Source organism: Zootoca vivipara, chromosome Z2 (assembly GCF_965207765.1).
Source record: "Zootoca vivipara chromosome Z2, rZooViv2.hap1.1, whole genome shotgun sequence".
NCBI lineage: Eukaryota > Metazoa > Chordata > Lepidosauria > Squamata > Lacertidae > Zootoca > Zootoca vivipara.
This window is the reverse complement of record NC_142585.1, coordinates 49,529,694-49,551,483: the sequence shown is the minus strand read 5'-3', so window position 1 is coordinate 49,551,483 and position 21,790 is coordinate 49,529,694. Positions and strand designations below refer to the sequence as shown.

At 50.1% G+C, this 21,790-nt stretch overlaps 1 protein-coding gene across 4 annotated transcripts in view; it reads left to right on the top strand.

Annotated features, from left to right (window-relative positions):
* The first annotated feature begins 11,297 nt into the window (after positions 1-11,297).
* TTLL11 (tubulin tyrosine ligase like 11) overlaps positions 11,298-21,790 on the top strand; it is an 80,372-nt gene continuing 69,879 nt past the window's right edge. The window contains exon 1 of one of the 4 annotated variants that reach the window (XM_088665392.1): positions 11,298-11,748. In XM_088665392.1, the coding sequence (XP_088521518.1) occupies positions 11,350-11,748 (399 nt within the window). In that variant the 5' untranslated portion in view covers positions 11,298-11,349. The remainder of the gene's footprint in view (positions 11,749-21,790) is intronic. The other 3 variants (XM_088665391.1, XM_088665390.1, XM_088665394.1) reach the window with 3 other exon arrangements.

The following is a 21,790-nucleotide window of genomic DNA, read 5'->3' as shown; positions in this document are numbered from 1 at the left end:
AAGAAGGAGACTCCACCACACTCCTTGGCAGCATATCCCACTGCCGAACAGCTTACTGTCAGGAAGTTCATAGAATCATAGAATCGTAGAGTTGGAAGAGACCCCAAGGGCCATCCAGTCCAACCCCCTGCCGAGAAGGAAACACCATCCAAGCATTCTTGACATATGCCTGTCGAGCCTCTGCTTCAAGACCTCCCAAAGGAGGAGACTCCACCACACTCCTTGGCAGCAAATCCCACTGCCGAACAGCTCTTACTGTCAGGAAGTTCATAGAATCGTAGAGTTGGAAGAGACCCCGAGGGCCATCCAGTCCAACCCCCTGCCAAGCAGGAAACACCATCCAAGCATTCTGGACATATGCCTGTCGAGCCTCTGCTTCAAGACCTCCCAAAGGAGGAGACTCCACCACACTCCTTGGCAGCAAATCCCACTGCCGAACAGCTCTTACTGTCAGGAAGTTCATAGAATCATAGAATCGTAGAGTTGGAAGAGACCATATGACATCCTTTCATATATTTCATAGAATCATAGAGTTGGAAGAGACCCCAAGGGCCATCCAGTCCAACCCCCTGCCAAGCAGGAAACACCATCCAAGCATTCTTGACATATGCCTGTCAAGCCATTGTATTGTATCCTTCTAGAGGTGTTGTCCAAGTCTTCTATGATTCTATGATTAGGAGGAACTTCCTGACAGTAAGAGCTGTTCGACAGTGGAATTTGCTGCCAAGGAGTGTGGTCCTTGTGGTCTCTTCCAACTCTACGATTCTATGATTCTATAAAATTTCCTTGTGACATCAGTCTGAAACATTCATTGGTGGTCAGGGTCTGCCCATGAGATGCCCACCCAACCAGAAGGCCACACAGGGCAAGGAACTTAAGATGCCCTCACACAGAAAAGGGTGGCGAATGGGAGGTGGAGGGCCAAATAGGAGGAGGGAAGGAGAGAAGGAGACCAGTCTAGGAGGAAGGAAAGCGCTGTTCCTCAGGCCCAGCCCAGTAGATATATATAGTCAGCAGCACTTTCCACAAAGTCATAGAATCATAGAATCATAGAATTGGAAGAGACCCCCAAGGGCCATCCAGTCCAACCCCCTGCCAAGCAGGAAACACCATCAAAGCATTCTTGACATATGCCTGTCAAGCCTCTGCTTAAAGACCTCCAAAGACGGAGACTCCACCACACTCCTTGGCAGCAAATCCCACTGCCGAACAGCTCTTACTGTCAGGAAGTTCTTCCGAAGGTTTAGGTGGAATCTTCTTTCTTGAAGTTTGAATCCATTGCTCCGTGTCCGCTTCTCTGGAGCAGCAGAAAACAATCTTTCTCCCTCCTCCATATGACATCCTTTCATATATTTCATAGAATCATAGAATTGGAAGAGACCCCCAAGGGCCATCCAATCCAACCCCCTGCCGAGCAGGAAACACCATCAAAGCATTCTTGACATATGCCTGTCAAGCCTCTGCTTAAAGACCTCCAAAGACGGAGACTCCACCACACTCCTTGGCAGCAAATCCCACTGCCGAACAGCTCTTACTGTCAGGAAGTTCTTCCCAGTGTTGAGGTGGAATCTTCTTTCTTGAAGTTTGAATCCATTGCTCCGTGTCCGCTTCTCTGGAGCAGCAGAAAACAACCTTTCTCCCTCCTCCATATGACACCCTTTCATATATTTGAACATGGCTATCATATCGCCCCTTCACCTTCTCTTCTCCAGGCTAAACATACCCAGCTCCCTAAGCCGTTCCTCATAAGGCATCGTTTCCAGGCCTTTGTCGTGTGCCATGGAACAGAGGAAGCTGCCTTATTCTAGGTCAGAGACCATTGGCCCATCTAGCTCAGTACTGGCTACACTGGCTGGCAGCAATGGCTCACCAGGATTTCAGACAAAGGCATTATTCCCAGGCTTGCCTGGGCATCTAAGAAAAGAGACAGTTCCTAGAACCAGCCCTCTAAGAACATACTTAAAGGTGCACCAAAAATACTGATTCTGTCCAATAAAAATTACTTATTATTCTGATGAAATGGACTGTGATCGATGAAAGCTTATACCATAATAAATCTGCAAGTTTTTAAAGGAGACACAAGACTTGGTTGCTTTTGCTGAAAAGCCTAACGTAGCTAATCCCCTGGATTTTATTGTTTTATTTCTCTTCTCCTTCCTCCCCTGGCTACGCATACACTGGATATTGATCAGGCATGGTGGGAAGATAGATAGATCAACAATACCAAAGAACTATTATTAATTGGATTTGGTTATCAGAAAAGGTATCTGCAGCATGACCCATAAATTTTAATTATTTTTTATTTTTTTATTTTTTTTATTTGGGGCACTTAACAAGAGTCCATTTTTCTGTATACTTATCACAGTTTGAAGGAAATAGAATAATTTTTCACATTTTCATTGTCAGTAGGGCTTGCTCCTGAGTAAAAAGAGGCAGTGGCCAGACCCAACTGTTGCATTTTAGGATTTTGCTAACACTGGATATTTGGGATACATCTGTTTGCATGAAATTATTTTAATTTGTGACAAGGAGAAGTCTACAGTTTGGGAAACTGCAAAAAACAAAAGAAAACGGGAGGAGGGCATCTTGATGGAAACTGAGGCAGAAATGAAGAAGAAAAGCCGGAAAATGAGGAAGAATGGAGGAAGGAAAAAAGTCCCATGAGGGAAACTGAGGCAGAAAAATGAGAAAGGAAAGAAAAAACTAGAGGGGAACTGAGGAAGAAATTTAAAAAAATGAATGAAACTGAAGTGGAAGCAAACTTAAGGGAAGCGTAAAGCAGAGAGGGGGAAAGGCATTACATTATTAGGAAAACACTGAGGCAGAAAAAACACATGAGGAAACTGAGGCAGAAACAAAATGTAAGGTACTACACTTGGGCAAAAAAAAAGAAAAAAAAAGAAAGGCACAAATACAGGATGGGAGACACCTGGCTTGAAAGCAGTACATGTGAAAAGGATCTAGGAGTCTTGGTAGACCACAAACTTGACGTGATGCAGCAGCTCAAAAAGCCAATGCAATTCTGGGCTGTGTCATTATGAGTATAGCATCTAGATCAGTGGTTCCCAACAGGGGGTCCGGGGACCCCCAGGGGTCCGCGAGCTATGCCAGAGGGGTCCGCAAGATGCTATTAGAATAAAAAATATATTAAATATATTTCGTATGACAACAGATTTTTTGTTTTGACTGCTTCCTGCATGAGCAGAGTCTAGCGCAAAACTAGAATTAGATAGAGGCAGTAGTTCTGCTGTATGCCGTTAGGTGGCGCTTTACAAACACTACTGTTTTGCAAAGAGGCAGCGCGCGCATACTAACGATCACCTCCCCAAGATGCTTTTTGCGCGTCGGATTCATCTGTGCGCTACTGCGCAGGTCCCCTGTCTTCTCCATTCCCCTCCCTCCTCCCTGGCGCGCGCTGCCTCTTTGCAAAACAGTAGTGTTTGTCAACAAAGCGTTGTTTTTCGCGGAAGTTAAAAATGGACCGTTGGTTAAAAAGTGGTTCGTTAAAACGACAAAGGCCTACAGATGAAGAGGAAGAACTGTAAAAAAACGTATAAATATAAAATATAAAAAGACTCTTAATTTGGCTCTCACTTTTTAATTTTAGGGTTAGGAATTAATGGGGGTCCTTGTCACAATAGCGGCTCGATGAGGGGTCCTCGAGAAAATTTTGTTGGGAACCCCTGATCTAGATCAAGGGAAGGAATAGTACCACTGTATTCTGCTCTGGTCAGACCTCACCTGGAGTACTGTGTCCAGTTCTGGGCACCACAGTTCAAGAAGGATCCTGACAAGCTGGAACGTGTCCAGAAGAGGGCAAGCAAAATGGTCAAAGGCCTGGAAACGATGCCTTATGAGGAACGGCTTAGGGAGCTGGGTATGTTTAGCCTGGAGAAGAGAAGGTTAAGGGGTGATATGATAGCCATGTTCAAATATATAAAAGGATGTCATATAGAGGAGGGAGAAAGGTTGTTTTCTGCTGCTCCAGAGAAGCGGACACGGAGCAATGGATTCAAACTACAAGAAAGAAGATTCCACCTCAACATCAGGAAGAACTTCCTGACAGTAAGAGCTGTTCGGCAGTGGGATTTGCTGCCAAGGAGTGTGGTGGAGTCTCCTTCTTTGGAGGTCTTTAAGCAGATTCTTTAAGCAGGTATCTGAAGAAGTGTGCATGCACACGAAAGCTCATACCAAAATATAAACTTAGTTGGTCTTTAAGGTGCTACTGAAGGAATTTTTTTATTTTGCTTCTACTATTCTCTATGATTCTATGATTCCACCTCAACATTAGGAAGAACTTCCTGACAGTAAGAGCTGTTCGGCAGTGGGATTTGCTGCCAAGGAGTGTGATGGAGTCTCCTCCTTTGGAGGTCTTTAAGCAGATTCTAGGATTCTAAGAAGAGGTATGGGGGGGGGGAACGGAGCCGACTAAGTAGTAGTTTGTAGTAGTTTGGATTTGATATCCCGCTTTATCACTACCCGAAGGAGTCTCAAAGCGGCTAACAATCTCCTTTCCCCTCCTCCCCCACAACAGACACCCTGTGAGGTGGTGGGGCTGAGAGACTTCAGAGAAGCGGAGACGCGAACCCAGTTCCCCAGATTACAAGTCTACTGCTCTTAACCACTACACCACACTGGAGACAATATCAGATACCAACACTAAGGAATAGGGATGTAAGAACCAAAAGAAAATGGAAGACTGGTAAAAGCAGGGTAATATCTAAGGAATCAGAGTAGCCCTCATTTGTAATTATATTGTTCTATAAGAAAGCATTAAGCAAAATAAGTTTGAAACCTTAGAACAAACCTAGAGTACATTGGCAAAAAACAAATTCTAGTATTGGGAACCTTTTGCCTTCCTAGCCTCCTCCTTGCTATCACAACTAAACGGGACCACCAGATGCCCATTTATAAAAAGGGATATGCTGTAACACAACCCTAAAGAAAGAGTTGGAAGATTTTTCTCCTCCCACTTCTGCTAAGGCATATGCAGCTTGGTAGACAACAACAAATCTTAGCCCTGCCCAATATGACAACATGCAACGCTGGTGGAGCTATCACATAACCCAGAGTTCCAGTCGATGCTGCTGTTCTGCTCACAAAGCAGACTTCTACTCGTGGAACAGAACTTCTCCTTCCTCTCCCCTAAAGCTCCCTACGTACCCTCAAAATTGGCCATGCCCAGCTGCTAATCAGGTGATGTCATAATGACATTTAAATTGGGCCATACCACCAGCCTGATACTGATCTGGACTTTGGAGTCAGAAAAGTTCCCCACCCTGATCTGTGAGATTCTTTCACATACATACAGAAAGTACTCCTTTATTCAAATTCCATTAAGACTTACACTGATACAAATGATCTGTTCACAACAGCTGGAATTCACTTTAACTGTAAGCAATTGATGCTACTAACAATTACTAACTGTAAGCAATTGATGCTACTAATTAATTGACTAACGATGATTACAATCATATTAATACAGGCAGGCGCTTTAAGGGGAAAGGTAGAGAGGCTGCGCTTCGGGGCGCAGAGTCTCTTCGGTTGCGCGCACATCGCGAAGAACTTCCTGACAGTAAGAGCCGTTCGGCAGTGGGAATTGCTGCCAAGGCGTGTGGTGGAGTCTCCTCCTTTGGAGGTCTTTAAGCAGATTCTAGGATTCTAAGAAGAGGTAGGGGGGGGGGAACGGAGCCGACTAACGATGATTACAATCGTATTAATACAGGCAGGCGCTTTAAGGGGAAAGGTAGAGAGGCTGCGCTTCGGGGCGCGGAGTCTCTTCGGTTGCGCGCACGTCGCGAAGAACTTCCTGACAGTAAGAGCCGTTCGGCAGTGGGAATTGCTGCCAAGGAGTGTGGTGGAGTCTCCTTCTTTGGAGGTCTTTAAGCAGAGGCTTGACAGGCATATGTCCAGAATGCTTTGATGGTGTTTCCTGCTTGGCAGGGGGTTGGACTGGATGGCCCTCGTGGTCTCTTCCAACTCTATGACTCTATGACTCTATGATTCTCTATGATTCTCTGATTCCACCTCAACATGAGGAAGAACTTCCTGACAGTAAGAGCTGTTCGGCAGTGGAATTTGTTGCCAAGGAGTGTGCTGGAGTCTCCTCCTTTGGAGGTCTTTAAGCAGATTCTAGGATTCTAAGAAGAGGTATGGGGGGGGGAACGGAGCCGACTAACGATGATTACAATCATATTAATACAGGCAGGCGCTTTAAGGGGAAAGGTAGAGAGGCTGCGCTTCGGGGCGCGGAGTCTCTTCGGTTGCGCGCACGTCGCGAAGAACTTCCTGACAGTAAGAGCCGTTCGGCAGTGGGAATTGCTGCCAAGGCGTGTGGTGGAGTCTCCTCCTTTGGAGGTCTTTAAGCAGATTCTTGGATTCTAAGAAGAGGTATGGGGGGGGGGAACGGAGCCGACTAACGAGGATTACAATCATATTAATACCTATTAATACAGGCGCGGAGTCTCTTCGGTCGCGCGCACGTCGCGAAGAACTTCCTGACAGTAAGAGCGTTCGTCAGTGGGAATTGCTGCCAAGGCGTGTGGCCTAGCTGCCAAGTTTTCCCTTTTCTTGCGAGGAAGCCTATTCAGCATAAGGGAAAATCCCTTTAAAAAAGGGATAACTTGGCAGCTATGGCGTGTGGTGGAGTCTCCTCCTTTGGAGGTCTTTAAGCAGATTCTAGGATTCTAAGAATAGGTATGGGGGGGGGAACGGAGCCGACTAACGAGGATTACAATCATATTAATACCTATTAATACAGGCGCGGAGTCTCTTCGGTCGCGCGCACGTCGCCGCCGCCGCAACAAAGCCACGAAGAAGGCGCTCCCCCGGGGAGCATGCTCAGTTTCCCCAGTGCTGCTCCAGAGAAGCGGACACGGAGCAATGGATCCAAACTTCAAGAACGAAGATTCCACCTCAACATCAGGAAGAACTTCCTGACAGTCAGAGCTGTTCGGCAGTGGGATTTGCTGCCAAGGAGTGTGGCGGAGTCTCCTCCTTTGGAGGTCTTTAAGCAGAGGCTTGACAGGCATATGTCAGGAATGCTTTGATGGTGTTTCCTGCTTGGCAGGGGGTTGGACTGGATGGCCCTTGGGGTCTCTTCCAACTCTACGATTCTATGATTCTTATAGTATAACCACCTAAACATTAGGAAGAACTTCCTGACAGTAAGAGCTGTTCGGCAGTGGGATTTGCTGCCAAGGAGTGTGGTGGAGTCTCCTCCTTTTGAGGTCTTGAAGCAGAGGCTTGACAGGCATATGTCAGGAATGTTTTGATGGTGTTTCCTGCTTGGCAGGGGGTTGGACTGGATGGCCCTTGGGGTCTCTTCCAACTCTAGGATTCTATGATTCTATGAAACTACATGAAAGAAGATTCCACCTCAACATTAGGAAGAACTTCCTGACAGTAAGAGCTGTTCGGCAGTGGGATTTGCTGCCAAGGAGTGTGGTGGAGTCTCCTCCTTAGGAGGTCTTGAAGCAGAGGCTTGACAGGCATATGTCAGGAATGCTTTGATGGTGTTTCCTGCTTGGCAGGGGGTTGGACTGGATGGCCCTTGGGGTCTCTTCCAACTCTACGATTCTATGATTCTTATAGTATAACCACCTAAAGTAAACATTAGGAAGAACGTCCTGACAGTCAGAGCTGTTCGGCAGTGGGATTTGCTGCCAAGGAGTGTGGTGGAGTCTCCTCCTTTTGAGGTCTTGAAGCAGAGGCTTGACAGGCATATGTCAGGAATGCTTTGATGGTGTTTCCTGCTTGGCAGGGGGTTGGACTGGATGGCCCTTGGGGGTCTCTTCCAACTCTAGGATTCTATGATTCTATGAAACTACAGGAAAGAAGATTCCACCTCAACATTAGGAAGAACTTCCTGACAGTAAGAGCTGTTCGGCAGTGGGATTTGCTGCCAAGGAGTGTGGTGGAGTCTCCTTCTTTGGAGGTCTTTAAGCAGATTCTAGGATTCTAAGAAGAGGTATGGGGGGGGGGGGAACGGAGCCGACTAACGATGATTACAATCCTATTAATACAGGCAGGCGCTTTAAGGGGAAAGGTAGAGAGGCTGCGCTTCGGGGCGCGGAATCTCTTCGGTTGCGCGCACGTCACGAAGAACTTCCTGACAGTAAGAGCCGTTCGGCAGTGGGAATTGCTGCCAAGGCGTGCGGTGGAGTCTCCTCCTTTGGAGGTCTTTAAGCAGATTCTAGGATTCTAAGAAGAGGTATGGGGGGGGGAACGGAGCCGACTAACGAGGATTACAATCATATTAATACCTATTAATACAGGCGCGGAGTCTCTTCGGTCGCGCGCACGTCGCCGCCGCCGCAACAAAGCCACGAAGAAGGCGCTCCCCCGGGGAGCATGCTCAGTTTCCCCAGTGCTGCTCCAGAGAAGCGGACACGGAGCAATGGATCCAAACTTCAAGAACGAAGATTCCACCTCAACATCAGGAAGAACTTCCTGACAGTCAGAGCTGTTCGGCAGTGGGATTTGCTGCCAAGGAGTGTGGTGGAGTCTCCTCCTTTGGAGGTCTTTAAGCAGAGGCTTGACAGGCATATGTCAGGAATGCTTTGATGGTGTTTCCTGCTTGGCAGGGGGTTGGACTAGATGGCCCTTGGAGTCTCTTCCAACTGTAGGATTCTATGATTCTATGAAACTACAAGAAAGAAGATTCCACCTCAACATTAGGAAGAACTTCCTGACAGTAAGAGCTGTTCGGCAGTGGGATTTGCTGCCAAGGCGTGTGGTGGAGTCTCCTCCTTTGGAGGTCTTTAAGCAGATTCTAGGATTCTAAGAAGAGGTATGGGGGGGGGGGGAACGGAGCCGACTAACGAGGATTAAAATCATAATAATACCTATTAATACAGGCGCGGAGTCTCTTCGGTCGCGCGCACGTCGCCGCCGCCGCAACAAAGCCACGAAGAAGGCGCTCCCCCGGGGAGCATGCTCAGTTTCCCCAGTGCTGCTCCAGAGAAGCGGACACGGAGCAATGGATCCAAACTTCAAGAACGAAGATTTCACCTCAACATCAGGAAGAACTTCCTGACAGTCAGAGCTGTTCGGCAGTGGGATTTGCTGCCAAGGAGTGTGGTGGAGTCTCCTCCTTTGGAGGTCTTTAAGCAGAGGCTTGACAGGCATATGTCAGGAATGCTTTGATGGTGTTTCCTGCTTGGCAGGGGGTTGGACTAGATGGCCCTTGGGGTCTCTTCCAACTGTAGGATTCTATGATTCTATGAAACTACAAGAAAGAAGATTCCACCTCAACATTAGGAAGAACTTCCTGACAGTAAGAGCTGTTCGGCAGTGGGATTTGCTGCCAAGGAGTGTGGTGGAGTCTCCTCCTTTGGAGGTCTTTAACCAGATTCTAGGATTCTAAGAATAGGTATGGGGGGGGGGAACGGAGCCGACTAACGATGATTACAATCATATTAATACCTATTAATACAGGCGCGGAGTCTCTTCAGTCGCGCGCACGCCGCCGCCGCCGCCGCAACAAAACCATGAAGAAGACGCTCCCCCGGGGAGCATGCTCAGTTTCCCCAGTGCTGCTCCAGAGAAGCGGGCACGGAGCAATGGATCCAAACTTCAAGAACGAAGATTCCACCTCAACATCAGGAAGAACTTCCTGACAGTCAGAGCTGTTCGGCAGTGGGATTTGCTACCAAGGAGTGTGGTGGAGTCTCCTCCTTTGGAGGTCTTGAAGCAGAGGCTTGACAGGCATATGTCAGGAATGCTTTGATGGTGTTTCCTGCTTGGCAGGGGGTTGGACTGGATGGCCCTTGGGGTCTCTTCCAACTCTAGGATTCTATGATTCTATGAAACTACTAGAAAGAAGATTCCACCTCAACATTAGGAAGAACTTCCTGACAGTCAGAGCTGTTCGGCAGTGGGATTTGCTACCAAGGAGTGTGGTGGAGTCTCCTCCTTTGGAGGTCTTGAAGCAGAGGCTTGACAGGCATATGTCAGGAATGCTTTGATGGTGTTTCCTGCTTGGCAGGGGGTTGGACTGGATGGCCCTTGGGGTCTCTTCCAACTCTAGGATTCTATGATTCTATGAAACTACTAGAAAGAAGATTCCACCTCAACATTAGGAAGAACTTCCTGACAGTCAGAGCTGTTCGGCAGTGGGATTTGCTGCCAAGGAGTGTGGTGGAGTCTCCTCCTTAGGAGGTCTTGAAGCAGAGGCTTGACAGGCATATGTCAGGAATGCTTTGATGGTGTTTCCTGCTTGGCAGGGGGTTGGACTGGATGGCCCTTGGGGTCTCTTCCAACTCTACGATTCTATGATTCTTATAGTATAACCACCTAAACATTAGGAAGAACTTCCTGACAGTCAGAGCTGTTCGGCAGTGGGATTTGCTGCCAAGGAGTGTGGTGGAGTCTCCTCCTTTTGAGGTCTTGAAGCAGAGGCTCGACAGGCATATGTCAGGAATGCTTTGATGGTGTTTCCTGCTTGGCAGGGGGTTGGACTGGATGGCCCTTGGGGGTCTCTTCCAACTCTAGGATTCTATGATTCTATGAAACTACAAGAAAGAAGATTCCACCTCGACATTAGGAAGAACTTCCTGACAGTAAGAGCTGTTCGGCAGTGGGATTTGCTCCCAAGGAGTGTGGTGGAGTCTCCTTCTTTGGAGGTCTTTAAGCAGAGGCTTGACAGGCATATGTCAGGAATGCTTTGATGGTGTTTCCTGCTTGGCAGGGGGTTGGACTGGATGGCCCTTGTGGTCTCTTCCAACTCTATGACTCTATGACTCTATGATTCTCTATGATTCTATGATTCCACCTCAACATGAGGAAGAACTTCCTGACAGTAAGAGCTGTTCGGCAGTGGGAATTGCTGCCAAGGAGTTTGATGGAGTCTCCTTCTTTGGAGGTCTTTAAGCAGATTCTAGGATTCTAAGAAGAGGTATGGGGGGGAACGGAGCCGACTAACGATGATTACAATCGTATTAATACAGTCAGGCGCTTTAAGGGGAAAGGTAGAGAGGCTGCGCTTCGGTTGCGCGCGGAGTCTCTTCGGTTGCGCGCAGGTCGCGAAGAACTTCCTGACAGCAAGAGCCGTTCGGCAGTGGGATTTGCTGCCAAGTCTTTGGAGGTCTTTAAGCAGATTCTAGGATTCTAAGAAGAGGTATGGGGGGGGGGGGAAACGGAGCCGACTAACGAGGATTACAATCCTATTAATACCTATTAATACAGGCGCGGAGTAGTCTCTTCGGTCGCGCGCACGTCGCCGCCGCCGCCGCCGCAACAAAGCCACGAAGAAGACGCTCCCCCGGGGAGCATGCTCAGTTTCCCCAGTGCCGGCAACGGAGGAGGAGGAGCGAGCCGCCGCCGCCGCCGCCAGCCTGAGGGATAGAGATGCCGGTTAGAGACGGAGACGCCGCCCCCGCCCGCGAGGAAAGGAAGGCGGGAGAGGAGGAGCGGGAGGCCAAGGGGGCGCCGCCGCGGCCCCGGCCAGAGGACCAGCCCGTGGGCGGGGAGGGGGCGGCGGCGGCGGCGTTTCCAAGACGAGCCCCGGATCCTGCGCCCTCGGCTCGGGCAGGTGCTGGGCCTCCGGGGCTGGGATCCGGCGGGCGCCGAGGCGGAGGAGCGGCCAAGGAGTCGCCGAGGAGGAAGAAGGGCGGCCCGGCGGCGGCGGCGACGGGGCCTCGGGGGCGCGCGCGCCGTTCCTCGCGCCCCGTAACGGTGGACAGCTCCAAGGCGCGCACCTCGCTCCAGCCGCTCAAGCGCAGCCTCAAGCAGCTGCGCTGGAAAGAGGTAAGCGGGGGAAGGGGAGGCGATGTTTTGGGGAACTACGACTCCCATGAGCCCTGACCGCTGGCCCTGTGAGCGAGGGATCATGGGAGTCGTAGTTCCACAACATCGGGGAGCCAAAGGTCGCCTATGCCAGGGTTTCTCAACCAGTGTGCCTCCAGATGTTTTGGGACTACAACTCCCATCATCCCGAGCTAGCAAGGCCAGTGGTCAGGAATGATGGGAGTTGTAGTCCCAAAACATCTGGAGGCACACTGGTTGAGAAACACTGGCCTATGCCTGTCCCAGGGCCAGGCATAGGCAGCCTTTGGCTCACAGATGTTTTTGGAACTACAACTCCCATGATCCCTGACCGCTGGCCCTGTGAGCGAGGGATCATGGGAGTCGTAGTTCCACAACATCGGGGAGCCAAAGGTTGCCTACTATGCCTATCCCAGGGCCAGGCATAGGCAGCCTTTGGCTCCCCGGTGTTTTGGAACTACAACTCCCATGATCCCTGACCGCTGGCCCTGTGGGCGAGGGATCATGGGAGTCGTCGTTCCACAACATCGGGGAGCCAAAGGTTGCCTACTATGCCTATCCCAGGGCCAGGCATAGGCAGCCTTTGGCTCACAGATGTTTTTGGAACTACGACTCCCATGATCCCTGACCGCTGGCCCTGTTGGCGAGGGATCATGGAAGTCGTAGTTCCACAACATCGGGGAGCCAAAGGTTGCCTATGCCAGTGTTTCTCAACCAGTGTGCTTCCAGATGTTTTGGGACTACAACTCCCATCATCCCTAGCTAGCAAGACCAGGGGTCAGGAATGATGGGAGTTGTAGTCCCAAAACATCTGGAGGCACACTGGTTGAGAAACACTGGCCTATGCCTGTCCCAGGGCCAGGCATAGGCAGCCTTTGGCTCCCCGGTGTTTTGGAACTACAACTCCCATGATCCCTGACCGCTGGCCCTGTTGGCGAGGGATCATGGGAGTCGTAGTTCCACAACATCGGGGAGCTAAAGGTTGCCTATGCCTGGATGGAAGCCCCCTTCCCCATCGCAAGAGCAGCCTCGCAGCTGGAGCAGACCCTCCGAGAGAACTGGACTCCGACTCCCATCATACCCCCGCCGTTGGCCTGGCTGGCGGGGGCTGATGGGAGTTGGAGTCCCGACGGCAGCTGGAGAAGAGAAGGTTAAGGGGTGATGTGATAGCCATGTTCAAATATATCAATGTATGTCATATAGAGGAGGGAGAAAGGTTGTTTTCTGCTGCTCCAGAGAAGCGGACACGGAGCAATGGATCCAAACTTCAAGAAAGAAGATTCCACCTCAACCTTAGGAAGAACTTCTTGACAGTCAGAGCTGTTCGGCAGTGGGATTTGCTGCCAAGGGGTGTGGTGGAGTCTCCTTCTTTGGAGGTCTTTAGGCAGAGGCTTGACAGGCATATTGTCAAGAATGCTTGGATGGTGTTTCCTGCTTGGCAGGGGGTTGGACTGGATGACCCTTGTGGTCTCTTCCAACTCTACGATTCTATGATTCTATGGACTGGATGACCCTTGTGGTCTTTTCCAACTCTATGATTCATAGTGTACGCCAGGCTTCACCAACAGCTGGAGGGCACTGGCTGGGCCAAGGCCGATGCCCATGCGCCTTTGATTATGCACCCATTCCCCGATTCTGAAGACATGTTGGATGCAAGCAAGGGGTCTATCTATCTCAAAACTCTGTTTTGGACTCCAGCTCCCATCAGTCCCCACCAGCATCGGAATGTTGTGGAAGTCTAAACTGGACACGTACCAGGACCTCCTGGTGCAGTGATGGCGAACCTATGACACGCGTGTCAGACATGACACGCAGAGCCGTCACTGCTGGCACGTGCCCCATTGGCCCATTCATGCTGTTCTTCTTCTTCTTCTTCTTCTTCTTCTTCTTCTTCTTCTTCTTCTTCTTCTTCTTCTTCTTCTTCTTCTTCTTCTTCTTCTTCTTCTTCTTGTTTTCCCCCCATTTGTTCTCCCCCCCCTCCTACAGCTTGTCTCCACTAGAGCTTGTCTCCGCTGTTAAAACCTGGATCCTTTTTTTTTGGTGTTATTGTTGCTGGTAGCCAGAGATTGGTTTTTTAACCCTTTCTGTGCTGGTTTTTGTTGTTGTTGTTGCTGGTAGCCAGAGATTGGTTTTTTAACCCTTTCTGTGCTGGTTTTTGTTGTTGTTGCTGTTGCTGGTAGCCAGAGATTGGTTTTTTAACCCTTTCTGTGCTGGTTTTTGTTGTTGTTGTTGCTGGTAGCCAGAGATTGGTTTTTTAACCCGTTCTGTGCTCTTTTTCTTCCTTTCTGGCGCTTTGGCAGACAATGATTGGGTGTAACGGCGTTTGTTTTTTAACCCATTCTGTGCTGGGTTTTTTGGCGCTTTGGCAGACTATGTCGGTGCCGCGTGTTAGTTCCAGCGAAGGTATTATTTCTGTTCTCTCCCCCCCCCAAAAAGCGCAGCAGCTTTGGGGCACCCGTCCCCAAAAGCAAAGCAACTTTGGCACCCCCCAAAAAAACCCTCCAAAACTTTGGTCAGCAGTTCCCCCCCCAAAAAAGCTCAACAACTCTGGGCACTTTGTGATAAATAAGGGGTTTTTGGTTTGGTTTGGTTAAATAATTAGTTTTCGGTTTATTAAATACAGTTATATATTACAATTATACATTTTTGTTATTTAAACTATAAATATCGCGAAAGTATGGTTTTTTTCCTCGAAGTGACACACCACCCGAGTTATGCTCGGTTTTTTGGCGAATTTTGACACACCAAGCTCAAAAGGTTGCCCAACAGTGTCCTGGTGTGTCTTGGTTTTGCGGCTCTGGGTCAATTTCACCTTGCTTTCCTCATAATGTCCAGTTGAGCACAATGGCGATTGTGACATCACTGCGCCGCGCAATGCCTTTGTAATGACCTCACGGTCGGCAACCAATGTTAGGAGGCAGGAATGGACCCCAGCCGAATGGTGTCTTTCCGGTTTTCATTGCGTAGGCATTGACCAGGAGCAAGAACAGAGTCCAACCCTTCTGCAGGCACTTAGGAACAAAACTGGGCTTCCCCCCCCCTTCTTCCTGCAAACAGAGCGGAAACAATAAAAATTTGACATGCCTCAATTTAATAATAATAATAATATTAATTTAGTTATACCCCGCCCATCTGGCCGGGTTTCCCCAGCCACTCTGGGCGGCTTCCAACAGAAAATTAAAGCACAATAATCTATTAAACATTAAAAGCCTCCCTGAACAGGGCTGCCTTCAGATGTCTTGTAAAAGTCTGGTAGTTGTTTTCCTTTTTGACGTCTGGTGGGAGGGCGTTCCACAGGGCGGGCGCCACCACCGAGAAGGCCCTCTACCTGGTTCCCTGCAACTTGGCTTCTCGCAACGAGGGAACCGCCAGAAGGCCCTCGGCGCTGGACCTCAGTGTCCGGGCAGAACGATGGGGGTGGAGACGCTCCTTCCGTACTTCCTGACAGTAAGAGCTGTTCGGCAGTGGGATTTGCTGCCAAGGAGTGTGGTGGAGTCTCCTTCTTTGGAGGTCTTTAACGATGGGGGTGGAGACGCTCCTTCAGGTATACTGGACCGAGGCCGTTTAGGGCTTTAAAGGTCAGCGCCAACACTTTGAATTGTGCTCGGAAACGTACTGGGAGCCAATGTAGATCTTTCAAGACCGGTGTTATGTGGTCTCGGCGGCCGCTCCCAGTCACCAGTCTAGCTGCCGCATTCTGGATTAGTTGTAGTTTCCGGGTCACCTTCAAAGGTAGCCCCACGTGGAGCGCATTGCAGTAGTCCAAGCGGGAGATAACCAGAGCATGCAGCACTCTGGCGAGACAGTCCGCGGGCAGGTAGGGTCTCATCCAGCGTACCAGATGGAGCTGATAGACAGCTGCCCTGGACACAGAATTGACCTGCGCCTCCATGGACAGCTGTGAGTCCAGCATGACTCCCAGGCTGCGTACCTGGTCCTTCAGGGGCACAGTTACCCCATTCAGGACCAGGGAGTCCTCCACACCTGCCCGCCTCCTGTCCCCCACAAACAGTCCTTCTGTCTTGTCAGGATTCAACCTCAATCTGTTAGCCGCCATCCAACCTCCAACCGCCTCCAGGCACTCACACAGGACCTTCGCCGCCTTCACTGGTTCTGATTTGAAAGAGAGGTAGAGGTATGATTCTGTGACTCCTTGGCATGCTGGTTTGGGTCGGGATTCAACCTCAATCTGTCTTGTCGGGATTCAACCTCAATCTGTTAGCCGCCATCCATCCTCCAAATTTGGCGGATCCTGAAGCCATTTGTCATGCCCCATATTAGTTTTATTCATTTATTTCTTAAGAACCTGCGAAGAGCCTGCTGGATCAGGCCAGTGGCCCATCTAATCCGGATGCCCACTGTGGGAAGCCTGCAAGCAGGATGCAAACACAAGAGCCCACCAAGGGTGGTGGGGCAAGCAGAATGGCCTGCTCTGCCCCCCGCTCCATGAATTTGGAGTAGGCCTAGCCCAGGCATCCCCAGGCATCCCCAAACAGCCCTCCAGATGTTTTGGACTACAATTCCCATCTTCCCTGACCACTGGTCCTGTTAGCTAGGGATCGTGGGTGTTGTAGGGCAAAACATCTGGAGGGCCGCAGTTTGGGGGTGCCTGGACTAGCCTATGCTCCGTAGAACTCACGGGGGCACACAAGGTTATCACCCTCCCCTTTTTATCATTGGGCGAGGAGACCCAGGATTCTGTCCCCTGGGCCATGCAGGCAAGGTGTTTTAGGGAGGGTCTCCTTTCTGTAGAAGAGTACAGGAAAGGGGTATTTTGTCACCAATTTCTGGCCTTGGGTGTTTCTGCCAGGCGGACCCTGCCCTCATTCCAGGTCCGCCTGCCTGGATTCATTAGGAAGAACTTCCTGACAGTAGGAGCGGTTCGGCAGTGGGATTTGCTGCCAAGGAGTGTGGTGGAGTCTCCTTCTTTGGAGGTCTTAAACAGAGGCTTGACAGGCATATGTCAAGAATGCTTTGATGGTGTTTCCTGCTTGGCAGGGGGTTGGACTGGGTGGCCCTTGGGGTCTCTTCCAACTCTATGATTCTATGAACTTCCTGACAGTAAGAGCTGTTCGACAGTGGAATTTGCTGCCAAGGAGTGTGGTGGAGTCTCCTTCTTTGGAGGTCTTAAACAGAGGCTTGACAGGCATATGTCAAGAATGCTTTGATGGTGTTTCCTGCTTTGATGGTGTTCTTATGTCAAGAATGCTTTGATGGTGTTTCCTGCTTGGCAGGGGGTTGGACTGGATGGCCCTTGTGGTCTCTTCCAACTCTATGATTCTATGAACTTCCTGACAGTAAGAGCTGTTCGGCAGTGGGATTTGCTGCCAAGGAGTGTGGTGGAGTCTCCTTCTTTGGAGGTCTTTAAGCAGAGGCTTGACAGGCATATGTCAAGAATGCTTTGGTGGTGTTTCCTGCTCGGCAGGGGGTTGGACTGGATGGCCCTTGTGGTCTCTTCCAACTCGACGATTCTATGATTCTATGATCTTTATCAATGACTTGGATGATGGGCTTGATGGCACCCTGAGCAAGTTTGCAGATGACACCAAATTGGGAGGGGTGGCTAATACCCCAGAGGACAGGATCACACTTCAAAATGACCTTAACAGATTAGACAAATATATAAAAGGATGTCATATAGAGGCGGGTGAAAGGTTGTTTTCTGCTGCTCCAGGGAAGCGGACACGGAGCAGAGGATTCAAGCTACAAGAAAGAAGATTCCACCTCAACATTAGGAAGAACTTCCTGACAGTCAGAGGTGTTCGGCAGTTGGATTTGCTGCCAAGGAGTGTGGTGGAGTCTCCTTCTTTGGAGGTCTTTAAGCAGAGGCTTGACAGGCATATGTCCAGAATGCTTTGATGGTGTTTCCTGCTTGGCAGGGGGTTGGACTGGATGGCCCTTGGGGTCTCTTCCATCTCTACGATTCTATGATTGGTCTTTCTCTACGTCCCTGCCTTCCTCCTCTTATTTGTTTTTAATTATGGTTCTCATTCTAGCTGTCTTGTGGCTGGACCTCGCCAGAACTTCCTGGGCCTCAGAAGCCTGGCTTGTCTTTGCTGTGGTTGGTGGATGTTGCAACTTCGGTAGCTGCGATTACTGCATTGTAGGAGGATGGACTAGATGGCCCTTGGGAGTCCCTTCCAATTTTGCAATTCCACGAATATATCCTTGCTCATGTCTTTGGCAACACACAAATCGCTGGCTGCACCCTTGTTTACCCTAGGAGTCTTGGTAGACCACAAACTTGACATGAGTCAGCAGTGTGATGCAGCAGCTCAAAAAGCCAATGCGATTCTGGGCTGCATCAATAGGAGTATAGCATCTAGATCTAGGGAAGTAATAGTACCACTGTATTCTGCTCTGGTCAGACCTCACCTAGAGTACTGTGTCCAGTTCTGGGCACCACAGTTCAAGAAGGAGACTGACAAGCTGGAACGTGTCCAGAAGAGGGCAACCAAAATGGTCGAAGGCCTGGAAACGATGCCTTATGAGGAACGGCTTAGGGAGCTGGGTATGTTTAGCCTGGAGAAGAGAAGGTTAAGGGGTGATATGATAGCCATGTTCAAATATATAAAAGGATGTCATATAGAGGAGGGAGAAAGATTGTTTTCTGCTGCTCCAGAGAAGCGGACACGGAGCAATGGATTCCAACTTCAAGAAAGAAGATTCCACCTCAACATTAGGAAGAACTTCCTGACAGTCAGAGCTGTTCGGCAGTGGGATTTGCTGCCAAGGAGTGTGGTGGAGTCTCCTCCTTTGGAGGTCTTTAAGCAGAGGCTCGACAGGCATATGTCAGGAATGCTTTGATGGTGTTTCCTGCTCGGCAGGGGGTTGGACTGGATGGCCCTTGGGGTCTCTTCCAACTCTATGATTCTATGATTAGGAAGAACTTCCTGACAGTAAGAGCTGTTCGGCAGTGGAATTTGCTACCAAGGAGTGTGGTGGAGTCTGGTATTTAATAGTATTAAAAAACATTTTAAGAAATATATCTGCCATGTTCAAATATATATAGCCATGTTCAAATATATGAAAGGATGTCATATAGAGGAGGGAGAAAGGTTGTTTTCTGCTGCTCCAGAGAAGCAAACACAGAGCAATGGATTCCAACTTCAAGAAAGAAGATTCCACCTCAACATTAGGAAGAACTTCCTGACAGTCAGAGCTGTTCGGCAGTGGGATTTGATGCCAAGGAGTGGGGTGGAGTCTCCTTCTTTGGAGGTCTTTAAGCAGAGGCTTGACAGGCATATGTCAAGAATGCTTGGATGGTGTTTCCTGCCTGGCAGGGGGTTGGACTGGATGGCCCTTGTGGTCTCTTCCAACTCTATGATTCTATGATTCTATGAAACTACAAGAAAGAAGATTCCACCTCAACATTCGGAAGAACTTCCTGACAGTCAGAGCTGTTCGGCAGTGGAATTTGCTGCCAAGGAGTGTGGTGGAGTCTCCTTCTTTGGAGGTCTTTAAGCGGAGGCTCGACAGGCATATGTCCAGAATGCTTTGATGGTCTTTCCTGCTTGGCAGGGGGCTGGACTGGATGGCCCTTGTGGTCTCTTCCAACTCTAGGATTCTATGATTAGGAAGAACTTCCTGACAGTAAGAGCTGTTCGGCAGTGGGATTTGCTGCCAAGGAGTGTGGTGGAGTCTCCTCCTTTGGAGGTCTTTAAGCAGAGGCTTGACAGGCATATGTCCAGAATGCTTTGATGGTCTTTCCTGCTTGGCAGGGGGTTGGACTGGATGGCCCTTGGGGTCTCTTCCAACTCTAGGATTCTATGATTCTATGAAACAGAAGGTCGGACTCCAGGTTCCATCATCCCCAGCCAGCGCTGCCAACCGTGGGGGATGATGGGAGTTGGAGTCCCGTGACTGCTGGGAGCCTGGCTGTTCAGAGGCGTTCATCCCACCGATTGCCAGCCGTTGGAGAGCAGGAGAGGGCAAAGGCCCGTTGCCTCCTCAGTGTCCTGCCAGTGGTGGCTTCCCGTGGGAGCCATTTATGAGCACCCTTTGGGTTCGGTCAGTCAGCCAGTTACAAATCCACTGATCTATCTATGTATCTATCATCTATCTATCTATCTATCTATCTATCTATCTATCTATCTATCTATCTATCTATCATCCTATATAATAATATGCAAGTTGTCCCTGCGTCCAAGCTGTCCCGTGTGTCCCTGGGTCACTGCGCATGTCCCCCAGAGACACAGGGATTGGACGGAGGGACAACGGCCAACCGCCGCTCCGCCAACCGCCGCTCCGAAGCCCGGTCTCATGCTGGAGGTGCGCGGTGAGGCGGCGGGGGAAAGAAGCGCTCCCCCCCCCGGCAGCCTTGCCGCGCACCGCCGGCATGGGGCTGCGCTTCCTCGGCGAACACAAGCAGGCGGACAGCCCGCCTGCTTGCCTTCCCCGAGGAAGCGGCAGCGGGCGCCGAGGGAAGCCGGCTTTTTCCTCCCCTTTTCCCCCGCCGCCACTAAGCCAGTCCCCGAGCCGAAGTGCGGCGCGGCGGGGGCTTTTCGCCGTTTGCCTTCCCGGAGCGAAGGGGTTAGGCAAACGGCGAAAAGCACCCGCCGCGCCGCACTTCGGCTCGGGGACTGGCTTGGCGTGCGCGGCGAGGCGGCCGGGGGGGGAGGAGAAGCGCTCCTCCCCCCCCCCCCGCTGCCTCACCACGCAGCGCCGACATGGGACGGGGCTTCGGAGACCTTCTCCGAAGCCCCGTCTCATGCGGGAGGTGCGTGGCGAGGCGGTGGGGGGGGGGGAAGAAGCAGGAAACACCATCAAAGCATTCTTGACATGTGGCTGTCAAGCCTCTGCTTAAAGACCTCCAAAGAAGGAGACTCCGCCACACTCCTTGGCAGCAAATCCCACTGCCGAACAGCTCTGACTGTCAGGAAGTTCTTCCTAATCATAGAATCATAGAATCCTAGAGTTGGAAGAGACCCCAAGGGCCATCCAGTCCAACCCCCTGCCAAGCAGGAAACACCATCAAAGCATTCTTGACGTATGGCTGTCGAGCCTCTGCTTAAAGACCTCCAAAGAAGGAGACTCCGCCACACTCCTTGGCAGCAAATTCCACTGCCGAACACCTCTTACTGTCAGAAAGTTCATAGAATCATAGAATCATAGAGTTGGAAGAGACCACAAGGGCCATCCAGTCCAACCCCCTGCCAAGCAGGAAACACTATCAAAGCATTCTTGACATATGCCTGTCAAGCCTCTGCTTAAAGACCTCCAAAGAAGGAGACTCCACCACCGTAGCTGCCAAGTTATCCCTTTTTAAAAGGGATTTTCCCTTATGCTGAATAGGCTTCCTCGCGAGAAAAGGGAAAACTTGGCAGCTATGTCCACCACACTCCTTGGCAGCAAATCCCACTGCCGAACAGCTCTTACTGTCAGGAAGTTCTTCCTAATGTTGAGGTGGAATCTTCTTCTTTCACGTACAGTACTGCTGTGGCGTAGGGGTGGGATCAAGTTTGGGGACGCTGTTTTCACCAAACATTTCCCTCCGGTTTCTGAGATTAGCATTGGGGCCAGCAAGATTCTTTTTACATTGCTTCCTAAAAAAATGCCCGAAGCCGTTCTTGCAACTTGACAGCGAGCGTCGGTGGGGAGACTTAGCGGTAAGAACGAGGTCAGTTAAAATTGGATTTTGTGCTAACGAGACCGGCGCGTTTGCATACTGACTTGCTGAAGTCATTTGCAGAGGTGGAAAACAGAAGTCTCGCCGGGGGAATTTATGTATTGCCGGCGTTAATCAGAACGGATCACGCTTCTGAAAAGTCTGCTGAACAAATCCCTTTTGGAACAAGATGACACCTTCATCTGCCATGCCATTTGCATAATATCAAGGAATTAGCATAATTAGCCGAGAAAGCAGACAATGCTGTGCCCATTAGGTCCCGTTCTGGTGTATCTGGAGCAGGGAACATGAGGATGTTATGCGGCTGTCTTTTTTTTTCTGGCCTGAAGGGGGAGCCCTTGCCTGATGAGATGCAAGGCAGACTTTGTCCTGTTCTGGAGCCAAGAATATCAAAAA